The sequence below is a fragment of the Eschrichtius robustus genome, chromosome 21 (assembly GCF_028021215.1).
Source record: "Eschrichtius robustus isolate mEscRob2 chromosome 21, mEscRob2.pri, whole genome shotgun sequence".
Classification (NCBI taxonomy): Eukaryota; Metazoa; Chordata; class Mammalia; order Artiodactyla; family Eschrichtiidae; genus Eschrichtius; species Eschrichtius robustus.
The window spans coordinates 35940496-35965853 of NC_090844.1; the positions used below are offsets into that span (position 1 = coordinate 35940496).

At 44.5% G+C, this 25358-nt stretch overlaps 2 protein-coding genes across 3 annotated transcripts in view; one reads left to right on the forward strand and one right to left on the reverse strand.

Annotated features, from left to right (window-relative positions):
- Nucleotides 1-23585, reverse strand: part of HOOK3 (hook microtubule tethering protein 3) — a 97290-nt gene extending 73705 nt beyond the window's left edge. Inside the window, exons 1-2 of the mRNA XM_068531958.1 lie at nt 23344-23585; nt 15234-15319 (exon numbers count right to left, since the gene is read on the reverse strand). Coding sequence (XP_068388059.1) covers nt 15234-15319; nt 23344-23400 — 143 coding nt within the window. The 5' untranslated portion in view covers nt 23401-23585. The remainder of the gene's footprint in view (nt 1-15233; nt 15320-23343) is intronic.
- Nucleotides 23586-23640: 55 nt separating this feature from the next.
- The window catches only part of RNF170 (ring finger protein 170), a 29742-nt gene continuing 28024 nt past the window's right edge, over nt 23641-25358 (forward strand). Inside the window, exon 1 of one of the 2 annotated variants that reach the window (XM_068531961.1) lies at nt 23641-23911. The gene's annotated coding sequence lies outside the window, so the exon portion shown is untranslated. The remainder of the gene's footprint in view (nt 23912-25358) is intronic. The other variant, XM_068531962.1, reaches the window with a different exon arrangement.

Genomic DNA, 25358 nt, shown 5'->3' on the forward strand with positions numbered 1-25358 from the left:
GCCACTCTTCATCGCGGTGCGCGGGCCTCTCACTATCGCGGCCTCTCTTGTTGCGGAGCACAGGCTCCAGACGCGCAGGCTCAGCAGTTGTGGCTCACGGGCCCAGTTGCTCCGCGGCATGTGGGATCTTCCCAGACCAGGGCTCGAACCCGTGTCCCCTGCATTGGCAGGCAGGTTCTCAACCACTGCGCCACCAGGGAAGCCCTTCCCTCTTTCTTGAACTCTGAAAATAAAACCTAATGGCACTTAGAGGCACAACTTACTACTTCTGATGTTGCTCTTTCAATCAATATGCAGTTGTGGCAGAATAAAAAATATATTTGCCCTCTGTCCCTGGATCCTGGTGCTGAGCTCCTAAAACCCTGAGAATTTCCTGAGTGATGGGGTGTCTTTTATAATTCATCATGGGCCCTTTCCAGCCACACCGGAGCTTATGCTAACAGGGTGATTCACTGTGGGACCCATAGACAGCTTCAGGACGAGGGCTGGCCCCAGAGGAACTTTCAGCCCCATCCCCTGACCTCCAGGAAGGGACTGGCGGTGGAGTTCAAACACATGGCTAATGACTTTACTCATGCCTCTTTAGTGAAACCCCCCAATAAAACCCTAAACAACAGGGTTCAGGAACTTCGGGGCGGGTGAGCACATCACTGTGCTGGGAAGGCAGTGGGCTTGTGGGGTCACAGAGCTCTGCGCTGCCTCTACCCCTCACGTCCCTGTGCATCTCCTTCATTTGGCTGTTCCTGAGTTGCATCCTGTACAATAAAAATGTAATCATAAGTATAGAGCTTCCCTGAATTTTGTGTCATTCTCGCAAATATCAAACCTGAGGGGGTTCATGGGAACTCCTGCATTTGCAGTTGGCTGCGCAGAAGTGTGGGTGCCCCAAGGACCCCACCCATATCCACCTGGCGTCTGCAGTGGGGGCAGTCTTGTGGGACTGGGGCCTTAACTGCCGAGTCTGCCCCGAGTGTCAGAATCAAAGGACTGTGACCTTAACTTGTGGGGTCTGAGCCACCTCGGGAAGCTCGTGTCAGAACATCGAGTTGGTATCAGGGAAACTGTTGATGGAAAATGACAGAGTGGTGAACTCTTCTTGGAGATAAAGGATAAAAGAAGATAAAGTTGCTTTCTTTTCATTTCAAAGTTCGTAATTCCATATTCATTCATTTAGCTAACATTTACAGCACACCTACTCTAGAGCGGGACAAGGGGCTCTGGAAGGTAAGGGCGGCAGCGATACTGCACCGGTGGTCAGGGTGGGCTAGCTCTCAGTGGGCACCGGCAGCCGGCAAGGAAGAGCAGCACGTGGGTGTCTGCCTGATAAACACCCGAGGCAGACGGACGGGCCCCGCACAATGCCCCCAGCAGGAGACGTGTGAGGATGAGCGGGGCGCCGCTGTGGGAAAGAATGCCAGTAAATGAGGTCAGAGTTCAAGAGGGAGGAGATATGGGAACATACGTACGTGTATAACTGATTCACTTTGTTATAAAGCAGAAACTAACACACCACTGTAAAGCAATTATACTCCAGTAAAGATGTTAAAAAAAAAAAAAAAAAGAAATGAAGTCAGAGTGGTACCAAGGGCTCAGGTCACTTGGGCTCTGATACATCACTGTGAGTCCTTTGGCTTCTACCCTGAGTGAAAGGGGGCACCAGTGCAGGGCTCTAAGCAGAAAACCTCACTCTGGCTGCTGGGTTCACATGAGACTCTGGGGCAGGCAACTACAGAAACACCGACACTAGTCAGGAAGTTACCAACATGATATGGGCAAGAGATGACGGCAGCCAGACCAATATGGCAGCAGTAAAGGTAATAATTCTTATCATAAAACTTTTTTACTCTTGGGCTTCCCTGGTGGCGCAGTGGTTGAGAGTCTGCCTGCCAATGCAGGGGACACGGGTTCGAGCCCTGGTCTGGGAAGATCCCACATGCCGCGGAGCAACTGGGCCCGTGAGCCACAATTACTGAGCCTGCGCGTCTGGAGCCTGTGCTCTGCAACAAGAGAGGCCGCAATGGTGAGAGGCCCGCGCACCGCGATGAAGAGTGGCCCCCGCTTGCCGCAACTGGAGAGAGCCCTCGCACAGAAACGAAGACTCAACACAGTCATAAATAAATAAATAAATAAATAAAAGAACGTGAATTTCTAAAAAAAAAAAAAAAAAAAAACTTTTTTACTCCTAAAAATTCCACTATACATCTGTAATAAGTAAGGCACTTTCCTGTGCCTTACTAACCATGGTTCTGATACTACACCTAATATAATAAAGAAACACTCCCAGAATACCACCTAATAATCTATATTCAAATTTCCTCCATTACATCCTTGAAATGTCTTTGTTCAAACAAGATCCAAGCTTCATGCATTGCATTTGTTTTTGATTTTGAAACTGTGGTAAGAACACTTAACATGAGCTCTGCCCTCTCAAGAGACACTCAAGATCAGAGTACAGTGCTATTAACCACAAGCATAGTGCTGCACAGCAGGCCGTAAGGGCTTATGCATCTCATGCAACTGAAACTTTATACCTGTTGAACAGCAACTCCCCGTTTCCCCCAAATCCCAGCCCCTGGCAGCCACCACTTCACTCTGCTTCCATGAGTCTGACCACTTCAGACACCTCCCAGAAGTGGAGTGGCGCAGTCTGCCCCCTGGGACTGGCTTTCTCGCGTAGCATGACGTCCTCCGGGGCATCCACGCTCTGCACACGGCAGGTCTTCCAGAAGAACCACGTGATGCGTTTGGTCAGTGTCTTTCTCTCTGGACTCCTGGATCTAGAATAGTCCAACCCATTCTTTTCTTCTCTTGACATTCACTTGTTGAAGAGACCAGGTCAACTGTCCTGTGAAATATCCCACTTTCTGGATTTTCCTGATCCTTTCCTTGTGACTCATTTTAACCTATTCCTCTGTCCTCTGTATTTCTCTGTAATCTGGAAGTTAGATCTAAAGGCTGGATCTAGCTATATTTTAAAAGTGTAGCCTTCAGTATTTCCTGACGGGTTGGATGCAGGATGTGGAGAAAAAGAAAGAGAGGTTTCAAGGTCTGAGCAGCTCAAGGCCAGAAACGCCAACAACTGAAATGAGAAGACTTTGAGTGGGTCTGAGCAGAAGACAGGGTTTAGTTCTAGATACGATGACTCTGAGATGTCTTTTAGACCCAACTGGAGATGCTAAGTAGACAATCAGACAAGTCTGGATGTCAGAGGAGAGGTTCACGCTGGAGATAAAAATCTGAGCATCATTAGGATATGGATGCCATTTAAGGCTATGAGACTAGGCGAAATCATCGAGGGGGTGAACGCAAACAAAAGAGAAGAGGGGCCAGGCCTGAGTCCTTAAGCTCTGCGTCCTTAGGAGGGAGCACAGGAGAGGGAAACCAGCACAGGAAATGCAGATCATCCAGTGAGACAGGAGAGAAACCTGGAAGGTCACGGTATCCTGGAGGCCAAACCTTAATAAGTGTCACAAGGAAGCAACAAGCAGATGAGCATCTGTCCTTTGAACGCTGCTGCCAGTCCCGACGAGGACTGAGGACGGGCATCAGCATCAGCAACAAGTGCAGTTCTAACATGATGGTGGGGAAACCCTGACGGAAGTGGATTTAAGGGGGCGGCGGGGAGAACTCTGAGACAGACGCTGCACAGGCAGGAGAACCGGAGCAGTGACTGACAGGAGTGGGATCCTGAGAAGTCTGTTTAAAGATAAATAAGCCTGCTTCCCTGCTAGCGGATATGACCCTGCCGAGCAGGGGAAGCCGTGGGTGTAGCAAAGAGGGGAGAACTGGTAAAGCAAAGATCTTGAGTAGGTGAGAGGCAAAGGGACCCAACAGACAACGTGCAGCCGCTGACTTGACGACAGGACTGCCCCCGGCACAGCTCGAAGGCGGTAACGGGCAGCGAGGAGGCCACACTGATGCCGGCGGGGGCAAACGTAGTCGGGGAGTCAATAGAGATTCTCCTGTATGTGTTTCAACTTTCTCAGAAGTAGGCGGTCCCTTACCTTGGAAGGTAATCAGAGGAGAGAGTGGGGAAGTGGTGCTGAAGGTCTCCAGAAAGGACAGTGGGAGACGGTCACCCGGAAGAGGGGTAGTGAGAGGGCTGGGGAAGTACCAGATGACCAGGGGTTCACACTGGGAAATGTAAAATGAGACACACCAGCAAGTCTGTGTCTTTTCCAGCTCGGTTCAGCCGCATAGGTGAGACGCAGAAATGGTGGGATATTCGATTTAACCAAGTTGTGGTTTAGCCAAAAAAGTACAAGAAATAAAAAAGGGGCAGAGGAGCTAAAAATGTACACAGGGAGTGATTATGACTGACCACGGAATTTCGGCTGAATAAGAGGAAAGAAAGAGGTGAAGGTGAAGGACAGTGTTGAGACCCCACCGGCCCTCGAGAACTGAAGGATGGCTGGAGATGTGCGGCCAGAGAGAGTGAGATGGAAAGACAGGAGGCACTGGTCGGACGGCGGGAGAGAGCAAACCGAGACCACGGAGGGTCGCAGATTACTGGTGATGATAAGCCATGGGGTATGACCTCGAGAATGAGTGGCTGAAACTGGGTAGAGGATGAGACCAAAGGAGATGAGTCAAGGAGTTGACAGGCAAGGGTCTGAAGGACCATATCCAAGTCCCCAGGAATTTCAGCAAGGGTGGTACTGGAAAGAGCAGCAGGATGCCTGGATCCAAAGCTGCTGAGAAACGAGAGGGATGATGTCATAAGGCTCAAAACTGGGGGGTCTTAGGGAAGATGTGAGGGGAATGGTCTGGAAGCAGCATTGAGGAGGCACCATGCTGAGCCAAGTGGTACATGAAGAAGAAACAGCCTTACTTAGAAGCCTGCAGAGGCAGTGCTGTTACGGGAGAAGAAGATTCTTTCAGGCCCGAAGTTGATCAGGGCAAAGCAGCGATTGTTCTCTGGCAGGTGTACCATAGGTTCACCAAGAATCACAGGTTTTACAGCATAAACAGTCAATTCAAGTTCTTGTTGTCTCACACAGAACATGCTGTGCTCTCCAAAGTGGGTGCTGCTTTGTAAAAATCTTTACAAAGGCTAATGTTAATTTTCTTCAAACCAAGAAGTAGAAAATAAGAAAGAAAATTCTATAAATTTGAGTTTTGATAATATTAAGTCATAGCTCCCTAAAAACTTAAGGCCCCCCTCAAGAAAAGGTTTTCATTTTGTATTTGTTGATATATAGATGTAAAAAGATAAACTACATCTTAAGTGTTTTCAGTGCCTGATCTATTATTAAAAATTACTTCAATGAACAAGAATCTAATCATCCATGGATGCTGTCTGTCCAGTCATTAGACAGTTCAACATAATCAAAATCCTGAAAATATGGGAAAGAAATCTTCGCAATAAATAGTGTAAAAAAAAAAAAGAGACCCTTATATCATACACAAAAAGTAATAACTCAGAATGCGTCACAGACCTAAATATAAGCATTAAAACTATAATACTTCTGGAGGAAAACACAGGAGAAAGTCTTAGAGGCCCTGGGTTTGGTAAAGGTTTCTCAATTAAAAAAAAAAACATGTGAACTAAAAAAAATATATTAAATAATAAGTATTTAATAATTAAAGCTTTAAATATATTTGCTCTGCAAAGACACTATTAAGAAAATAAAAAGGGAAGCCACAGGCTGGGAGAAAATATTTTAAAACATACATCTGAGAAAGAACTTGCATTTAGAATATATACAGAACTCTAAATTTAAGAAGATGAAAACAATTCAATTAAAAAATAGGCAAAAACCACAAAACACAAGGAAGGACACTACATAATGATCAAGGGATCAATCCAAGAAGAAGATATAACAATTGTAAACATTTATACACCTAACAGAGAAGCACCTCAATACATAAGGCAAATGCTAACAGCCATAAAAGGGGAAATCGACAGTAACACAGTAATAGTGGGGGACTTTAACACCCCACTTACACCAACGGACAGATCATCCAGACAGAAAATTAATAAGGAAACACAAGCCTTAAACGACACATTAGACCAATAGACTTAATTAATATCTATAGGACATTCCATCCGAAAGCAGCAGAATACACTTTCTTCTCAAGTGCACACAGGACATTCTCCAGGATAGATCACATCTTGGGTCACAAACCAAGCCACGGTAAATTTAAGAAAACTGAAATCGTATCAAGCATCTTTTCCGACCACAACGTTATGAGATAAGAAATCAATTACAGGAAAAAAACTGTAAAAAACACAAACACGTGGAGGCTAAACAATATGCTACTAAATAACCAAGAGATCACTGAAGAAATCAAAGAAGAAATAAAAAACTACCTAGAAACAAATGACAACAAAAACACGATGACCCAAAACCTATGGGATGCAGCAAAAGCAGTTCTAAGAGGGAAGTATATAGTAATTCAATCTCACCTCAAGAAACAAGAAAAATCTCAAATAAACAATCTAACCTTACACCTAAAGGAACCAGAGAAAGAAGAACAAAGAAAACCCAAAGTCAGTAGAAGGAAAGAAATCATAAAGATCAGAGCAGAAATAAATGAAAGAGAAACGAAAAAAACACTACCAAAGATCAATAAAACTAAAAGCTGGTTCTCTGAGAAGATAAACGAAATTGAGAAACCTTTAGCCAGACTCATCAAGAAAAAAAAGGAGAGGACTCAAATCAATAAAATTAGAAATGAAAAAGGAGAAGTTATAACAGACACCACAGAAATACAAAGGATCATGAGACTACTACAAGCAACTATATGCCAATAAAATGGACAACCTGGAAGAAATGGACAAATTCTTAGAAAAGTACAACCTTCCAAGACTGAACCAAGAAGAATTAGAAAATATGAACAGACCAACCACAACTAATGAAATTGAAACTGTGATTAAAAATTTTCCAACAAGCAAAAGTCCAGGACCAGACGGCTTCACAGGTGAATTCTATCAAATATTTAGAGAAGAGCTAACACAGATCCTTCTCAAACTCTTCCAAAAAATTACAAAGGGAGGAACATTCCCAAACTCATTCTATGAGGCCACCATCACCCTGATACCAAAACCAGAAAAAGATATCACAAAAAAAGAAAATTACAGGCCAATATCACTGATGAACATAGACACAAAAATCCTCAACAAAATACTAGCAAAGAGAATCCAACAACACATTAAAAAGATCATACACCATGATCAAGTGGGATTTACCCCAGGGATGCAAGGATTCTTCAATATACGCAAATCAATCAATGTGATACACCATATTAACAAGTTGAAGAATAAAAACCATATGATCATGCAGAAAAAGCTTTCGACAAAATTCAACACCCATTTATGATTAAAAACTCTCCAGAAAGTGGACATAGAGGGAACCTACCTCAACATAATAAAGGCCATATATTACAAACCCATAGCAAACATTCTCAACGGTAAACATCTGAAAGCATTTCCTCTAAAACAGGGAACAAGACGAGGGTGCCCACGCTTGCCACTATTATTTAACATAGCTTTGGAAGTCCTAGCCACGGCAACCAGAGAAGAAAAAGAAATAAAAGGAATCCAAATTGGCACAGAAGTAAAACTGTCACTGTTTGCAGATCACATGATACTATACATAGAAAATTCTAAAGATGCCACCAGAAAACTACTAGAGCTATTCAATGAATTTAGTAAAGTTGCAGGATACAAAATTAATACATGGAAATCTCTTGTATTCCTATACACTAACAATGAAAAATGAGAAAAAGAAATTAAGGAAACAATCCCATTTACCACTGCAACAAAAAGAATAAAATACCTAGGAATAAACCTATCTAACGAGGCAAAAGACCTGTACGCAGAAAACTATAAGATATTGATGAAAGAAATCAAAGACGACACAAACGGATGGAGAGATATACCATGCTCTTAGATTGGAAGAATCAATATAGTGAAAATGACTATACTACCCAAAGCAATCTACAGATTCAATGTAATCCCTATCAAATTACCAATGGCATTTTTCACAGAACTAGAACAAAAAATTTTACAATTCGTATGGAAACACAAAAGACCCCGAATAGCAAAAGCAATCCTGAGAAACAAAAATGGAGCTGGAAGAATCAGGCTCCCTGACTTCAGACTATACTACAAAGCTAGAGTAATCAAGATAGTATGGTACTGGCACAAAAACAGAAATATAGATCAATGGAACAGGATAGAAAGCCCAGAGATAAACCCATGCACATATGGTCACCTTATTTTTGATAAAGGAGGCAGGAATATACAATGGAGAAAAGACAGCCTCTTCAATAAGTGGTGCTGCGAAAACTGGACTACGTGTAAGAGAATGAAATTAGAATACTCCCTAACACCATACACAAAAATAAACTCAAAATGGGTTAAAGACCTAAATGTAAGGCCAGACACTATAAAACTCTTAGAGGAAAACATAAGCAGAACACTCTTTGACATATATCACAGCGAGATCTTTTTTGACCCACCTCCTAGAGTAATGAGAATAAAAACAGAAATAAACAAATGGAACCTAATTAAACTTAAAATGTTTTGCACAGCAAAGGAAACCAAAAACAAGACGAAAAGACAACACCCAGAATGGGAGAAAATATTTGCACCTGAAGCAACTGACAAAGGATTAATCTCCAAAATATACATACAGCTCATGCAGCTAAATAGCAAAACAACAAACAACCCAATCAAAAAATGGGCAGAAGGCCTAAATAGACATTTCTCCAAAGAAGACATACAGATGGCCAACAAACACATGAGAAGTTGCTCAACATCACTAATTATTAGAGAAATGCAAATTCAGAACTACAATGAGGTATCACCTCACACCTCAGAATGGCCATCATCAAAAAATCTACAAACAATAAACGCTGGAGAGGGTGCGGAGAAAAGGGAACCCTCATGCGTTGTTGCTGGGAATGTAAATTGGTATAGCCACTATGGAGGACAGTATGGAGATTCCTTAAAAAACTAAGAATAGAACTACCATGTGACCCAGCAATCCCACTACTGAGCATATACCCAAAGAAAACCGTAATTCAAAAAGACACATGCACCTCAACGTTCACTGCAGCACTGTTTACAACAGCCAGGACATGGAAACAACCTAAATGTCCATAAACAGAGGAATGGATAAAGAAGATGTGATACATATATATAATAGAATATTACTCAGCCATAAAAAGGAACAAAATTGGGTCATTTGTAGAGACATGGATGGACCTAGAGACTGTCATACAGAGTGAAGTAAGTCAGAAAGAGAAAAACAAATATCGTGTATCAACACATATATGTGGAATCTGAAAAAACTGGTACACAGGATCTTATTTACAAAGCAGAAATAGAGACACAGACGTATGTTTGGATACCAAGGGGGAAAAGGGGGCGGTGGGATGAATTGGGAGATTGGGATTGACATACATACACTATTGATACTATGTATAAAACAGATAAGTAATGAGAACCTACTGTATAGCACAGGGAACTCTATTCAATGCTCTGTGGTGACCTAACTGAGAAGGAAATCCAAAAAAGAGGGGATATATGTATACATATAGCTGATTTACTTTGCTGTACAGTATAAACTAACAAAATATTGTAAAGCAACTATACTCTAATAAAAATAAATAAATAAATAAATAAATAGGCAAAAGACTACAGCAAACAGGAGAGGCTGTGGAGAAAGGGAACTCTCCTACACTGTTGGTATAAGCTGGTGCAGCCACCATGGAGAACAGTATTCTAAAAATATCAATAGAACTACCGTATGATCCAGCAATCCTACTCCTGGGCATGTATCTGTAGAAAACTCTAATTGGAAAAGGTACATGCACCCCAATGCTCACAGCAGCACTATTCACAATAGCCAAGACATGGAAGCAACCTAAATGTCCATCAACAGATGACTGGATAAAGATGATGTGGTACATACATACAATGGGATATTATTCAGCCGTAAGAATGAAATAATGTCATTTGCAGTAACACGGATGGACCTAGAGATTGTAATACTAAGTGAATTAAGTCAGACAGAGAAAGACAAATACCATATGATGTCACTTATAAGTGGAATCTAAAATATGATACAAATGAACTTATTTACAAAAAAGAAACAGACTCATAGACGTAGAAAACAAATTTATGGTTACCAAAGGGGAAAGGAGGTGAGGGAGGGATAAATTAGGAGATTGATATTAGCAGAGACAAACTACTATGTATATAAACAACAAGGTCCTACTGTATAGCACAAGGAATGATATTCAATATCCTGTGATAAACCATAATGGAAAAGAATATGAAAAAGAATATATATGTACAACTGAATCACTTTGCTGTATAGCAGAAATTAACACATTGTAAATCAAGTATACTTCAATAAAAAATAAGTAAACATAAAATTTTTTAAAATTCCTATATTGATGAGTGAAGGAATACACTGTTTACAGTGTATAATGATGCCTTTAGCTAACTGAAATAATACCAACAGCTAAAATTTCTTGTAAGCTCACTACGTTCCAGGTACTCTAAAAACATAGGTAGTTTCCCCAATTTACAGATAAGAGAACTGAGGTACAGGAAGGTTATGGGCCCAAGGTCAAGTACCTATTAAGGGACAGCCAAGATTCAAAGGCAGGTGTGGCCACAAACTCCTAACCCCACCTGCGCCTCATTGCCTTGACCCAGTGCCCGTGGGTGGGGAAGTGTGTGGACGTGAACGTGTGGCCACCAGTGTGTGGACACGGTCTGGCCAGCCACCCCTCAAAGGGCCCCATAGTCCCAGGGATGTCCCAGATCCCAGAGTCACGGTGGGGCACTGGGCTTGCACACCCAGAAATTAAAAACAAAAAAAGATTACATCAAACAATTTGCCAAAGAAGATATATATATGTATGCATATATATATATATATATATATATATATATATATATATATATATATATACAGTAAATGTATATAAATACAAGAAAAGATTCCCGACATCACTAGTCATTATAGAAATACAAATAAAACCCACAGTGAGCACCACTAGACGGCCACTAGAATGGCTATAATTAAAAAGAGCAACCCCAGCAAGTGCTGGTGAGGCCACGGTGCAACTGGAACACTGACACGCTGCTTGTAAAAACATAAATGGTACGTCCGCTTTGGAAGCAGTTTGGCAGTTTCTTCAATAGTACACTTACACCTGCCACATGTTGCAGCCATTTCGCCCCTGGGTGGACCTTCACCCCAGAGAAATGGCAGCGTATGTCCATACAAAGATGTGGACACCGCTGTTCACAGCAGCTCTGCTTGTAACAGCCCAAACTACAATAACCCAGGAGCTCCTCAGCAGCCGGACGGATGGATGGATTGGGGTATATCCATACAATGGAATATGCATGGACTATATTAAGACAGGCAACAGCATGAATAAATCTCAAAATTTTATGTTGCATGAAAGAAGCCACACCCTCTCCCTCAAAAAATAAAACATACTGTAAGCCCATTTACATAAAATTTGTGTAAAATGCAAATTAATCTACGGCGACAGAAAGCAAATCCATGGTTGCCCTGGGGATGGGAAAGGGGTGGCTGGAAGGAAGGACTGAGGAAACTTTTTGAAGTGATTGGTATGTTCATTATCTTGATAGTTTCCTGGGCATCTCCACAGGTAAAAAAAATTTATCAAATTCTACATCTAAAAATGTGCAATTTACTGTATGTCAGTTTCATTTCAATAAAGCTGTTAAAAAAAGGAGGGGGTAAGTGCTCAAAAGACATGAGCTGTCGAGCCACGAAAAGACACGGAGGAACCTTAAATGCGCATCACTAAGTGAAAGAAGCCATCGGAAAGGGCTACACGCTGTGTGATTCCAGCTACCCAACAACCTGGAAAAAGCACAACTGTGGAGACAGTAAAAAGATCAGTGACTGAAGGGGAGGGGGATGACTAGGGGGAGCACAGGGGGTCTTCAGGGCAGAAACTATTCTGTACGATGCTGTAAGGAAGGACACATTTGCCCAAACCCATAGAATGTACAGCACGGAGTGACGGCTACCGTACACTGTGGACTTCGGGTAATGCTGATGCATCAACGTAGGTTCATCAACTGTAACAAATGGACCATCTGGTGGGGGGATGCTGACAGTGGGGGAAGTTCTGTGTGGGGCAGGGAGCAAGTGGGAACTCACCATACTTTTCCTTCAGTTTTTAAAAACTTTTTTTATTGTAGTAAAATACACGTAAAATTTACCATCTAAGCCACTGTTAAGTGTACAGTGGCGTTAAGTACATTAAGTACATTCACTTACTTAATGGTTGTGCAACCATCATCACTACCCACCTCCAGAACTTTTTTTCATCTCGTACTGAAACTTTTTTCCATTCAATTTCGCTGTGAAACTGAAACTGCTCTAAGAAAACAAAGTCTACTAATTAAAAACAAACAAACACACAAAAACCAGGGGGACATGAACCTACATGGATGAACGAAAGACAGAAGTCAGCAATAAGATGTTGGAAGCAGGAAAGCAGATGAGCAGAAAATGACTTAAAAGACGAGAGAGAGAAACAAATTATACTAACAATAAGCCTACTGAGATCTATTCACATTTGATAAAATTTCTACTAAAACTACAAAAACATACAAGTTTCTCACTTAGCTCAGACAAAATGAAGAGATCTGCCATTTCTCTCAGCATCCACACTCCACTGGCTTTCCCCGTGCCTCTCTGGTCCCTCTGCTGGTAGATGTTCTAACCAACAACTAAATGTCAGAGTTCTTCAAGGCTCAGGCTACACACTGTTTTCTTCTTACCCTATACTCTTCCCTGAGTGATTTAATCCACACTCATGGCTTCAATTAAGAAACACCCAAATTGATATCTCTGGTTTGGACTCTTCTGAATGTTAGCCCTGCGGAGACAACTGCTAACTTAGAAATTTTCACGATTTCTCTGTAGCGCTTGTTATACTAGCAGTTTTGTTTCCTTGGTCATTTAACATCCGTTTTTCCCCAGGTTATAAACTCTCTGAACACAGTTACCCTGTGGACTGTGGCTCATCCTTGCATCACCAGTGCTGGATGCAGAGCAGCCGTTCAATAAACATCAAACTGACAAAGGAGGAAGCTTCTGTGAAGCTGTTATTATACAATTATTTAAGTAGACAATATAAAACAACATGAATGAATCACACAGACATTATGTTGAGTGAAAGAAGTCAAACAAAAAACAGTATACACTGTATGATTCCACTTATAAAAATGATGGTGTAGAAATCAGAACCATGGCTATCTTTGAGGCAAAGGGTATTGATTAGGGAGGGGCATGAGGGGGACCATTTGGGGGCTCAAAATGTTATATAGTTCAGTCTGGGTGGTGGTTATATGGATGTGTGTATACACGTGTGCATATACATACAATATATACATACTACACACAAATTAATTACTTCTTTTAGTATGCTTTTCGGTCTACATTATACCACAACAAAAGGAAAAAAAGAATGCATTTTGGAAAAAAAATGTAAAAAACTAAATATTGATGAGAAATATGCCCACAAGACTTTGGTAAATGAGAATAACCACTCTGCAGAACATAATGCACGTTATGATCTTGATTTGGTAAAATAATATACTCATACAGTCTTTCTTCTGGTTTCTACAATAGAAATCCTACCCAAACTAACAAGCAAAAAATTCATTTAATGACACATACCTGGAAAGCTCACGTAGCTAGGCCCACTTGCCCACAAATAATTTTTATTAAGAACTGCACTGAAACTCTCTAGACCAGGGGTCCCCAACCCCAGGCCGTGGACCGCTACCGGTCTGCGGCCTGTTAGGAACCGGAATGCACAGCAGGAGGTGAGCGGCGGGCGAGTGAGCGAAGCTGCATCTGCCGCTCCCCATCGCTCCCCATCGCTCGCATCACCGCCTGAACCATCGCCCCATCGCTCGCATTATCGCCTGAACCATCCCCACCCCATCGCTCGCATCACCGCCTGAATCACCACTCCCCCACCGTCCATGGAAAAATTGTCTTTCACGAAACTGGTCCCTGGTGCCAAAAAGGCTGGGGACCGCTGCTCTGGACCATTCAAAAGCTAAACGTTATAGGGCACCACTCAAAAGTGTCCACGAAAATCACAAGACCGCTCTTCTGAGTGCTAGAACCAGGGCTGGTCAGTTTCAAGCGAGCCTTCTTGAGCTCTGCCAGAAAGTCTGCATGCTTGTATGTCTGGAGAGATGTAAGGTGCAGAAGAAAGGTACAGCAACCTACAGTTTTCAAGCATGAACCGCCAGTGTGAAAGGCAGGTAGATTCTCTGAAATGCAGGCATTTGAGAAGCTTCCAGACGGGCAGCTCTACACAGCTCACCGCAAGGGGAGCAACGGCAAGAATCCTTTAGCGATGATACTGATTCTCAACAGAGCTGCAGGAAATCTCAGCAAGTCCCATGTAAATTCTTTAGTGTCTCAGGCTGACAAGGGCTGGGGCTTCAAAAGACAAAAGTATCTCCCAAATCACATCAAACTTACTGACATCTTAAATTCACAGGTAACCCTTTATTTGAAAAATTCCTAGGTCAAAAGTTGAAGACAGCCATACAATATCAATTTTACAATTATTATGTTTTCACCCTGCCTCTAGGCGGAGCTTACACTCTGTGTGTGTGTGTGTGTGTGTGTGTGTGTGTGTGTGTGTGTGTGTCTGTCTGTCTGTCTGTCTGCAGACGGGTGTGGGGGGAAGCAGCAGGTAACAAATAAGCAAGCAAAATACATGGTATATGATACAGTGTTACCTACTTCTGAGAAGCATACGGAAGGTTAAAAGGGAAACGGAGCACAGGGCATGGCTATCGCTTATTTTCTAGGGGTGGGCAGGGAGGGCCTCACTGGTAAGACAACGTCTGAGCAAAGCCCTATAGAGAGAGAAAGCCTCTCAGATCCTTCTATGATGGCAAAATCCGGACGCTAACAGGAAAATGTCTGCCAAGCTTACACTGAAAACCACAGGAAGAAAGAATTCTGCTGAAACCGTTGGAGTACTGCAACAATTGCAGCCATAACTACCCTTGCAGCCGGTCCACCTGTACCTAAACAAGCGCAGGCTGCCAGAAGCACCTGTGCTGCTCAGTTCTTGGTCTCTGCACAACACGTGTTTCATGAGAGCACTTTATTTTTTTGTCCGTGTTTTCAATCTAATAAATATCCAGGTATAATAACATACAAAAAGATAAAGCAATTTATTCTTACATCTTTTGGAGAACCTGGGCCATCACAACCCCATTCGTTAAATCTTCCACGGTCTGGCATGGTGCATCCACATTAAATGTCTGGATCTGGAAAAAGGAAATTAAAAAAAGGGAAAAAAAGATTCCATGGTTAACCATATAGAAGAATTCTTAGACTTCTTCTACCTCATCTTGGGAGTTGAATAAGTCTTAAAAAGCAGAACACTGTGAAATGTTTTCCCTTATGGGAAGTTTCTTGCAGCTTGCTATTGCAATTTTTTCCTTTTGGTAAAAGAGAAATGGTGGTGGACACTGGGTGGCTTCCCTGCATTCATCCTCCTCACAGATAATCATCTAAGAAAGTCACGGTACCGTCATCCCCTCTGCCAGTGACTGGCTCATGGGTGCACAGGCAAAGACAATTTGGACCAAACAGATGCAAACAGAGGCTTACTTGGGCTTCCGGGAAAGAAAAGCCAACCTCCCCTTGGTGTGAATAAACATGCTGGTTGCTTCAATTGCCACAAGCAGTCATCTTGTTGACCGTTAGGATGCGGCCAATGCAGTGGATGGCAGAGAAGAGGAACAGAAAGAAAGGGGTCCTTGAGGCCAAAATTGAGCCACTAAACTAAAAATCTTGAAGCCTCCTATTATGTGAGATACATTTCTTCTTTGTGCCTGGCCAAGCTGAGATTTCTTTTACTCAGAACCAGAATATCTTTATACAGATGTAGAAATCACACAGTCAGGTTAGATATTCAGTTCATTTTGATTTTAAATGTATTATGAATCAGAACTAACATAACATGGCTGAGAATTAGTAGAAATTATTTCTGAGCAAGATAATAATACAGCTGAGCCAGCAATGATTCTACTCAGTAGCGCAACCAGGACTCAGAAGGCAATAAATCACTGAGAATAGATAGACGCAAGCCATGCTCTGAAGTTTATAGGTTGTAAAATGGAGGAGTATGGGAATCAGAGGAAGAGATAAAACAGGGAAGAGAGTAGAATGGGGAAAGACAGGGTTAAAGAAGGAAGCATCGTTGTGCAAAACCTCTCAAGGCACATTAGGACTTCATCCTCAAGAGCAAGGAGAGAAAGCAAAGGATTCTGAGCAGGAGGGTGAGGCCATGAGGTCTGCATCGTATAAGGATCACAGCAGCTGCAGTATGGAGAAAGGCTTGCAGGGAATAGGCAGGGAGACCTATGTTCATAGGTTTGTATGTTAACACATGAGGTCAAACTAGGTAATGACAATGGAAACCCTGCAAATAATGGTCAGGGGACCATCTGCCTTCAATACATTTTTACTTACAGGATTATATTCCTAGAAGTAACTTTGCTGGATCAAAGTGTATGAAAGTTTTAAGGTTTTTGATAAATACTGCCAAACTGCCCTGAACAAGTGCTGTAGCAATTTACTAACAGTTGGTGAGTGTCCACTTCTCTGTGCCGTGTCATCTATCAAACCTTTAAAAAAAGAACTATTAACAAGTGCAGTCAGCAGCTTCTTCATATTTTTGACAGTCTTGTGGGTAGAGATGGTTATGGCGGCGGGAACTAAGGAAATGGCCTTAAAGATCACAAGGCAGGTGGTTTCTACTTAGGTGTCTACTTGGGAGAGGTGATGAAAAGAGGGCCCTTGCGGGCTACCCCCTGACACTAACCTTATACATGCAGAGGTTCAATAAATCGTTAGTAAATGAATAAATGGACCAAATAAACATCATCTGTAGGAAATGATACTGAATTTCACTCCACACTCTCTCCAGTCCCCTCGTCAATGGTACTGTGGTAATAACAATGCTGTCTGAAAAGAAATAAGCACCCACTTTGGTTTTACAGTTGCTGAATTCATCTCTTTCTTGTAGGCTTAGAATGAAAAAGAGCAGACGTGAGGGCCACACCTCACTCATCTCTTGATCACCAACCTTGCCCAGAACAGCCCTCACTGAACACGCTCTGCAAGTAAACTAACTCCATCCCCAGCTTTGCTCCTAATCTGCTGGCTGTGTGACCTTGGATATGCCACTTTACCTCATTTCATGTCAGTTTTTCAATCTAGAAATTGGGAAAAATACCTTATGGAGGGGTGTGTTGCTTAAAGAATGAAAGAGAAAACAAATGGACATTACGTATTTGTAAAAGTCTTAAGCAGTAGTTCCCAGACCTGGGTGTACACCCGAATCATCTGGGAAGCTGGAGAAGGCTGGGAGTCTATTTTTAACAAGTTCATCAAATAATGCTATGTGGCAGGGCACTGATTTGGCATTTGGAACCCTCTGATCCAAAGGGTTCTGATCCAAACCCTCTACCAAATGTAAAGGATGAAAGATTAGAAAACTGCCTCTGGCCAAGCATAAGGAAAAACTCAATAAAGCAGGTAATTCAATAATGCAAGTAATTTACTTGTAAGACTATATCTGTTTCTCTCTTGGGACTTAAAACTATTTTCGTTTTGATTTTTTAAATGTGGCTTCCAAACAATTATTTTCTCTGAATTGGCCCTTGAGGTAAACAGTCGTTCATGAAGGCTACAGGATGTCCACCTCTGCTTTGAGATAAAAGTAAAGCAGATCCCAGAGAAACTCTCTCTATGGAGTTTCCTTTTGAGGCGATAAAAATGTTCTTGGAATTAGATAGTGGTGATGGTTGCACAACCTGCGATCATACTACAAAGCACATTGTGCACTTTTATAAGAACTTTATGGTATGTGTATTTTATTTTATTTTATTTTTTTACAGAGCAAACACTCTTTAATTTATTTATTTTTTTTTAATTTTTGGCTGTGTTGGGTCTTCGTTTCTGTGCGAGGGCTTTCTCTAGTTGCGGCAAGCGGGGGCCACTCTTCATCGCGGTGCGCGGGCCTCTCACCGTCGCGGCCTCTCCTGTTGCGGAGCACAGGCTCCAGATGCACAGGCTCAGCAGTTGTGGCTCACGGGCCCAGCCGCTCCGCGGCATGTGGGATCCTCCCAGACCAGGGCTCGAACCCGCGTCCCCTGCATTGGCAGGCAGACTCTCAACCGCTGCGGCACCAGGGAAGCCCCTGTGTATTTTAATTTTTAAAAAAATCTATCATCTACCAGTTCTCATAAATTCTGAGTTAAAATCTACAGGGTGTTTCAGGACAGCAGTAAAAAAATTTTTTTTTTTTTAAAATTAATTAATTAATTTATTTTTTATTTTATGGCTGTGTTGGGTCTTCGTTTCTGTGCGAGGGCTTTCTCCAGTTGTGGCAAGCGGGGGCCACTCTTCATCACGGTGCGCGGGCCCCTCACCATCGCGGCCCCTCCCGTTGTGGAGCACAGGCTCCAGATGCGCAGGCCCAGCAACTGTGGCTCACGGGCCCAGTTGCTCCACGGCATGCGGGATCCTCCCAGACCAGGGCCCGAACCCGCGTCCCCCGCACCGGCAGGCAGACTCTCAACCACCGCGCCACCAGGGAAGCCCCTGTGTATTTTAATTTTAAAAAAAATCTATCACCTACCAGTTCTCATAAATTCTGAGTTAAAATCTACAGGGTGTTTCAGGACAGCAGTAAAAAAATTTTTTTTTAATGTACTTATTTTATTTATTTATTTTTGGCTGCGTTTGGGTCTTCATTGCTGCACGCAGGGGCTACTCTGTTGCGGTGCGTGGGCTTCTCATTGCGGTGGCTTCTCTTGTTGCGGAGCACGGGCTCTAGGCACGCGGGCTTCAGCAGTTGTAGCATGCTGGCTCCAGAGTGCAGGCTCAGTAGTTGTGGCTCGTGGGCTCTACAGCACAGGCTCAGTAGTTGTGGCTCGCAGGCTCTAGAGCACAGGCTCAGGAGTTGTGGTGCGTGGGCTTAGCTGCTCCACGGCATGTGGGAGCTTCCTGGACCAGGGCTCAAACCCGTGTCCCCTACATTGGCAGGCAGATTCTCAACCACTGCGCCACCAGGGAAGCCCAATAAGTAGAGTAAAATTTAAAGGTAATTGCACCTAACCACATTAGGGCGTGACACGCTGCTGGAAGAGTCATAACCTCTCTTTTAATTCCAAGGAGCTCTATTAACACCATCCAACTTCCACCTCACCTTCCCCCACAAAAGCATGAGAAGGGTAAAGCATGAGATCACCTGGAATTACTATCTCTAGAGTAGTGATTCTCAACCAGGGGCAATTTTGCTCCCTATGAGACATTTTTAGTTGTAACAACTAAGTGGGTGCTATTGGCATCTAGTAGGTAGAGACCAGGATGACAGAGCAGTGCCCGGAACAAAAATGATCCAGCCCAGAATGTCAGTAATGCTAAGGTTAACAAACCTTGCTCTGGAGCAGTGGTTCTCAAAGTGTGGGCCTCAGGCCACTAATAGCGCCACCTGGAAACCTGTTGGAAATGAAGACTATCAGGCCCTAGCTCAGCCCTACTGAATTACAGACTCTGGAACCGGGAACTAGCAATCAGCATTTTAACAAGCCCTCCAATTATGCTGATCAATACTAATGCATAGGAAACATTTCTTAGTGTTAAATTGAATGCAATCAAAACATAGGTGAAGGGCTTCCCTGGTGGTGCAGTGGTTGAGAATCTGCCTGCTAATGCAAGGGACACGGGTTCGAGCCCTGGTTTGGGAAGGTCCCACATGCCGCGGAGCAACTGGGCCCGTGAGCCACAACTACTAAGCCTGCATGTCTGGAGCCTGTGCTCCGCAACAAGAGAGGCCACGATAGTGAGAGGCCCGCGCACCGCGATGAAGAGTGGCCCCCGCTTGCCACAACTAGAGAAAGCCCTCACAGAAACGAAGACCCAACACAGCCAAAAATAAATAAATTAATTAATTTAAAAAAAAAACAAAAAAAACATAGGTGAAGTTTCTTGTCCAAAGCTACCCACAGTTAGTAGGAAGCAAAGTCAGGATTTGAACCCAGGTGGTCAAATTTCAGAACCTATACTCTTAACTAACATGTCATATTGGCCCTCAGTTAAATAAAAAAAAAAAAAAATTAAAGCTTTAAAAAATATACATGCTTTTGTACATCTGATTCCTTTATTCCTCCATTAGAGGACCTAAGAGTTAGGAAGGACAGAGAGAATGGAATGGGGGAGATACCACCACAAAAATTATACCCTCCCTAATTGTAAACACCAACATGCCATTTTACAGGCTGCTAAATATGAAAATTACAAGGATATGTTAATGTTGCTGGGTTTCCCAGAAGAAATGTACTGAACCTGTGTGGTGATGATTCTTGTTCCACTTAGCTTCTTGCCATTAGTTGGCGGCATTCCAGATTCTTTCTGGTTTTTCAGTCTTTAAAACCTAGGAAAGAGCAATCTTTCCATGTACCATTCAAGAAATTAGGCTTGACAGGTGTAATAGGTAGGGCAGATTTTTTCTAACAGGTAAGAGTGCATTTTGACTCAGAGGGTGGGGAGAGAGTTTAAGAGTGGAAACTTTCCAGCACATCCTGCTGAACTTTTTTGCTGCATAAACTTTGATTAGGAATTTAAGCTTAAACCATTTTCCCTTGGTAGGATGATACTTTGTCTCTTAACAAGCATTCCTCTTTCAACAAAAATGTGGAACGTTTGGTTCTTGGGCTAGTAACCTTTCTGATACAATAGCAATTTATCCAGCATTTGGGGCACTGAGATGTTCCACAGAAATGAACTCTGCATAGGTGGCCAATAGGCATCCCTCTAAGTGCCTGAGTTGTTATTTTAACCATTTCTGGTGGAAGAACTTCTAATATGTACTATATACCTCTGATCTCAAACTAAATGCTGTATAGTGAAAATAAACTTTTATTTGATATTCAGGATCATAATTATGATCTTCGGTAATTGAATGTGGAGGCTTTTGATGTATACAAGGCTGTCAGCTCAAAGACTGCCCAGGCTGAACCTTCACCTCTCGGGTCTTCTCTGTCACTGACAGCTGCCTGCATTTTGCTGAATGTGGCAGCTACCTTCTCACCTGCTGTGTGCAAAGAAACTGCACAATCAAGTTAGCTAGAACTTTTTGCAAAACAGAGCAAATTATTCTAAACAGGGGTCCTTTCTTCGGAATGTATAGGATACATTTTCCCCCCTTAACTTTTGGTTTTGGAATTGTGTTCGGCATTCATCTGGCCTTCAGCTATGAGGGGAGCTACTAGAGTGAATGCACATTTTCAGCTACCGCAGACACTTTCCACATGAACATTTATTCTGCTTTTTATAATAACAACTAAAAGAGAACAAACCCAGCGTTTAACCTCAACTTTATTTTGAAACATTTCAATGTACAACGTTTTAAAATGTTTCCAAATTTTAGAATTGTATATCTTTGTTTGGACTCTGCCCTCCAGTTTTGTCATTGATAATCTCTTCCCCAGAAATTTTCCTTGATGAGCCTTCCAGTGAAATTTCAAAAAGCCTTTTTTTCTACAAAACCAGATTACTTGACCTCTCTCTATAGCTGATAACCTGGATTATCGCTATTTTCTTAACACTTTACCAGATTTTAAATAGATGTGGCCATGGTGTGCTTCTGTTAGTACCCCTTCAAACTTCTCTCTGTGATTCTTCCTCTGTATTTTTATTAGCATTTCTCACCCAAATAACTGCACTGACCACCACCTTCTGGCAGATGCCCTTCAAACACACCTCTTTGTTTCCGTGACTCGTCTTTCTAGACTTTAAACAACGTAACCCTACTTCAGATTCAGTAAGTTTCCTCATCTTTGCCCTCTTGCCTTTTTTTTCTAGCACTGAAGGAAGTACAGACTCAAAAATGCACATCTTCAGATCCTCAATCTTCTGTTTACAACCTCTGCCAAATCCATTCCTTCCACAGTATCAAAGAATGTGGTAATTCTTTCCTTTATCTCTCCCCTGCCTAGTCAAACTTTGGCCACATTATGCAGCTTATCTGTTTTTTCTCTTCTCTAAAATGCAGCAGGGGAACCTATTTCCCCACTTAAGTCAGAACCCATTATAGTTGTAAGCTGTAATGTTAACTACATATTACTGCAAACGATTTGAAATGCCAAGAATGCCCTAATACAAAAGTTACTGAAATAGATCAAGCTCTATCTACCCTTGTACATATTCTGTTTCAGAAAACATAATTTGATTTGATTTGACATAAGCCAAATTATGAAAATCTCAGACTATTTTCATTACGTTTGTTACAACCAGCCTAGGACACTGGCCCTCTAAGCGTTCCACCCAAATGTCCCCACACAGGGCAGTGATGTCTGTACTCCAGGGATCTAAGCTTATCGCACAAGGCACCGCTAAACTGAATCTGTTTGGCATCTGTGTCTTACCTTGCACATTAATACAAATGCTGTAGTCACCTCCCTAAATAGATTAGTGCTGCATTCTAAAAGTGGTATTTAACGTTTTAGCAATGAGTAAAACGAAAGCTCCCCAAAGAAGCACCAGATTTATCCCGTAGATACACACACAGGCACAACCCAGGAACTGACACCGCACTTATGAAAACACACAAGCTTGGGTTTTACGTCCAACTGTACAAGAGGCTGCTAAAGGCACGATTGTTGGCATTAGAACGGAACACGTATTTTTACATGCACATGTGAGAATCTTAGCAAGCATTTGATAATTTAAAATTAGAATGGCATAACGTTGCCCCCCAAATGTCGAGTCCCACTTCTGATGCCCAAACACCTTCCGGACTTATTTTCACCTCGAACACCTTCCCTAGGCACCTCCACGCCGCTCACTTTCTCCTCTCCTATCGCGGAGGCCGGGCTGCGGGTCCTTCTACCCTCCGCCCTCCCGGGAAGCCCTCTCCCCCCGCGCCCCGCGCCGCTCGCCCTCCAGGGCTGCGCCGTCCCGGCGAGCGGGACAACAAAGGCGGCAGCGTCGGGCCGGGGTCTCGAGTGCCCCCCCCACCCACGGCGGGGCGGGGAGCCGCCTGGTGACAGCGCCGCCCGCACCAGTCCTCGGCCTCCGCCCGGCCCCGCGGGCCCCGCGAGTTTCCCTCGGACCCGGCCGGGCCTCCCGCCGTGGACGCCGCCCGCACCGGCGTCCCGGCCCCCGCCCCGGGCCCCGGATGTGACGGCACCGGCGCCCTCGGCGCCCGCCCGGGGCGCGGGGAGATCCCAGGACGGCGGCCTGGGGGAGGGGGCCTTCGGACCGCGTCGCCACCTACCCAAGTGAGGAGGCTCTCGCACAGCTCCACCCGCTCCAGGGACTCCACGTTGAACATCTTCCCGCCGGGGCTCGCGGCCGCCCGGCCTCGCCAGGAAGCCCGCGGCTCGGCCCGGGGCTGCGTCCGAGGGTCGGCCTGCCCGTCCTCCGCCCGGCCGCCGACTCCGTCCGGCGCTGGCAGCGGCTCCCGCAGCGTCACCGGCGCCCCTCCTCCTCCGGCCCGTCGGGACCGCGCGCCACCGCGCGCGCCCGTCCGCCCCGCCCGCGGACCCGCAGCCCCGCAGCCCCGCCGCCCCGCACCCGCCGAGAACCCGGCCCGACCCGAGCCGCAGGCGCCCAGCACTGCGCACGGCCGCGCCCGCCGCCCGCTGCGTGTCGCCCCCGCGCGCTCCCCGCCGGCGGGTCCCCGCCGCGCCCTCACGGAAGCGCGGCAGTGCGCGTGCGCCGTGCCCGCGCGCCCGGCCCGGAGGAGGCAGCCAGTGGTCGCCCGCGAGGGTGGCGGGCAGCCCCGGAAACAATCTGTGCCCTCGGTCACCTGGAGCTGGCGAGGTGTCCTCCGCGGTGCAGAGGTACGCGCGGCCGAGCGCCGGCGGGGCCCCGGCCTGGGCGGGACGGCGGGGCGCCTTCCGCGGGGAGCCGGGCGGCCCCAGGCGCCCGCGCCGTGAGGCCGACGTGGCGGGCTTGGAGCGCCGAGGGCAGCCCGCCGCTCCTGCTCGGGCCGCGCGGACCTCGCCGCCCCGGGAGGCGGGGGAGGGTGTGCGGCGCCGGCCAGCCCGGGGGACCGCGACGGTTCCTGGGGCCTGTCCCTCTTTCCGCAGTGGCCAGGGGGACCGGCCTCGAGCTGCCCCCGTTCCGAGGGTGAACCTCTGCAGGGTTACCGATTAATCGTTAGGCGATACAGCATGTGCAGAAAAGTGCACACAACGGACATGCCTAGAGAGTAATTAGTAATAAAACACGCAGGTAAAAACAAGGAGAACTGCCCATACCTCAGGAGTTCCTCCAGCACCTCGTGTTCCTTTCTGAGCATCGTTCCCTCCCTAGACAGACTTTTATGATGTTCACTTTCTTGCTTTTCCTTATCTCTTTATCACCTACGTATGCATGCCTAAACAACAGTTTTTCGTTGCCTGTTGTTGAGCTTCTATCAGTGGAATCATTGTGTTATTTTATAGCTTTGCATTCACAGTAAGTTTGTGTAGATCCATAGGTAATTTTCAGTGCTGTCTAGTATTCCACTGTATGAATATAACAGTATATCCATGCTACTGTTGATGGGTATTTTGCTGTTCCAGTTTGGGGCTAACTAAGAACAATGCTATAAGATTCATATCCCTAGAGACTAGTGCCAACGTGTAAGTTTCTTTAGCTATATGCCTTGGAGTCCTGGGATTGTTGAGTTATAGGTTGTGCATCACTTTACCAGATGATGCCAAACTTTTATGTGGGGTGCAACAAAGTTAACTTACCAGGACACACCTTTCTGTGGTTTGCAGTTCCTGGAGCCCCCTTTCCCCATTAAGACTAGGTTGTGGGGCTTCCCTGGTGGCACAGTGGTTGAGAATCTGCCTGCCAATGCAGGGGACACGGGTTCGAGCCCTGGTCTGGGAAGATCCCACATGCCACGGAGCAACTGGGCCCGTGAGCCACAATTACTGAGCCTGCGCGTCTGGAGCCTGTGCTCCGCAACAAGAGAGGCCGCGATAGTGAGAGGCCCGCGCACCGCGATGAAGAGTGGTCCCCACTTGCTGCACTAGAGAAAGCCCTCGCACAGAAACGAAGACCCAACACAGCCATAAATAAATAAATAAATAAAATAATTTAAAAAAAAAAAGACTAGGTTGTGTCATTGAGCTTTCAGAGCTGCCAAGACAGCATTGAGTTTTTCATGATGCTTTTCAGAGTCCCAGTTAACAGATTTTTCACTGTGTGAATGTAGACGATCTTACCAGAAGTCTTCTCAGTGGTCTTTTAAACATTCTTCCCTACACCAAGGGCAGAGAAACCTTTAGAAGT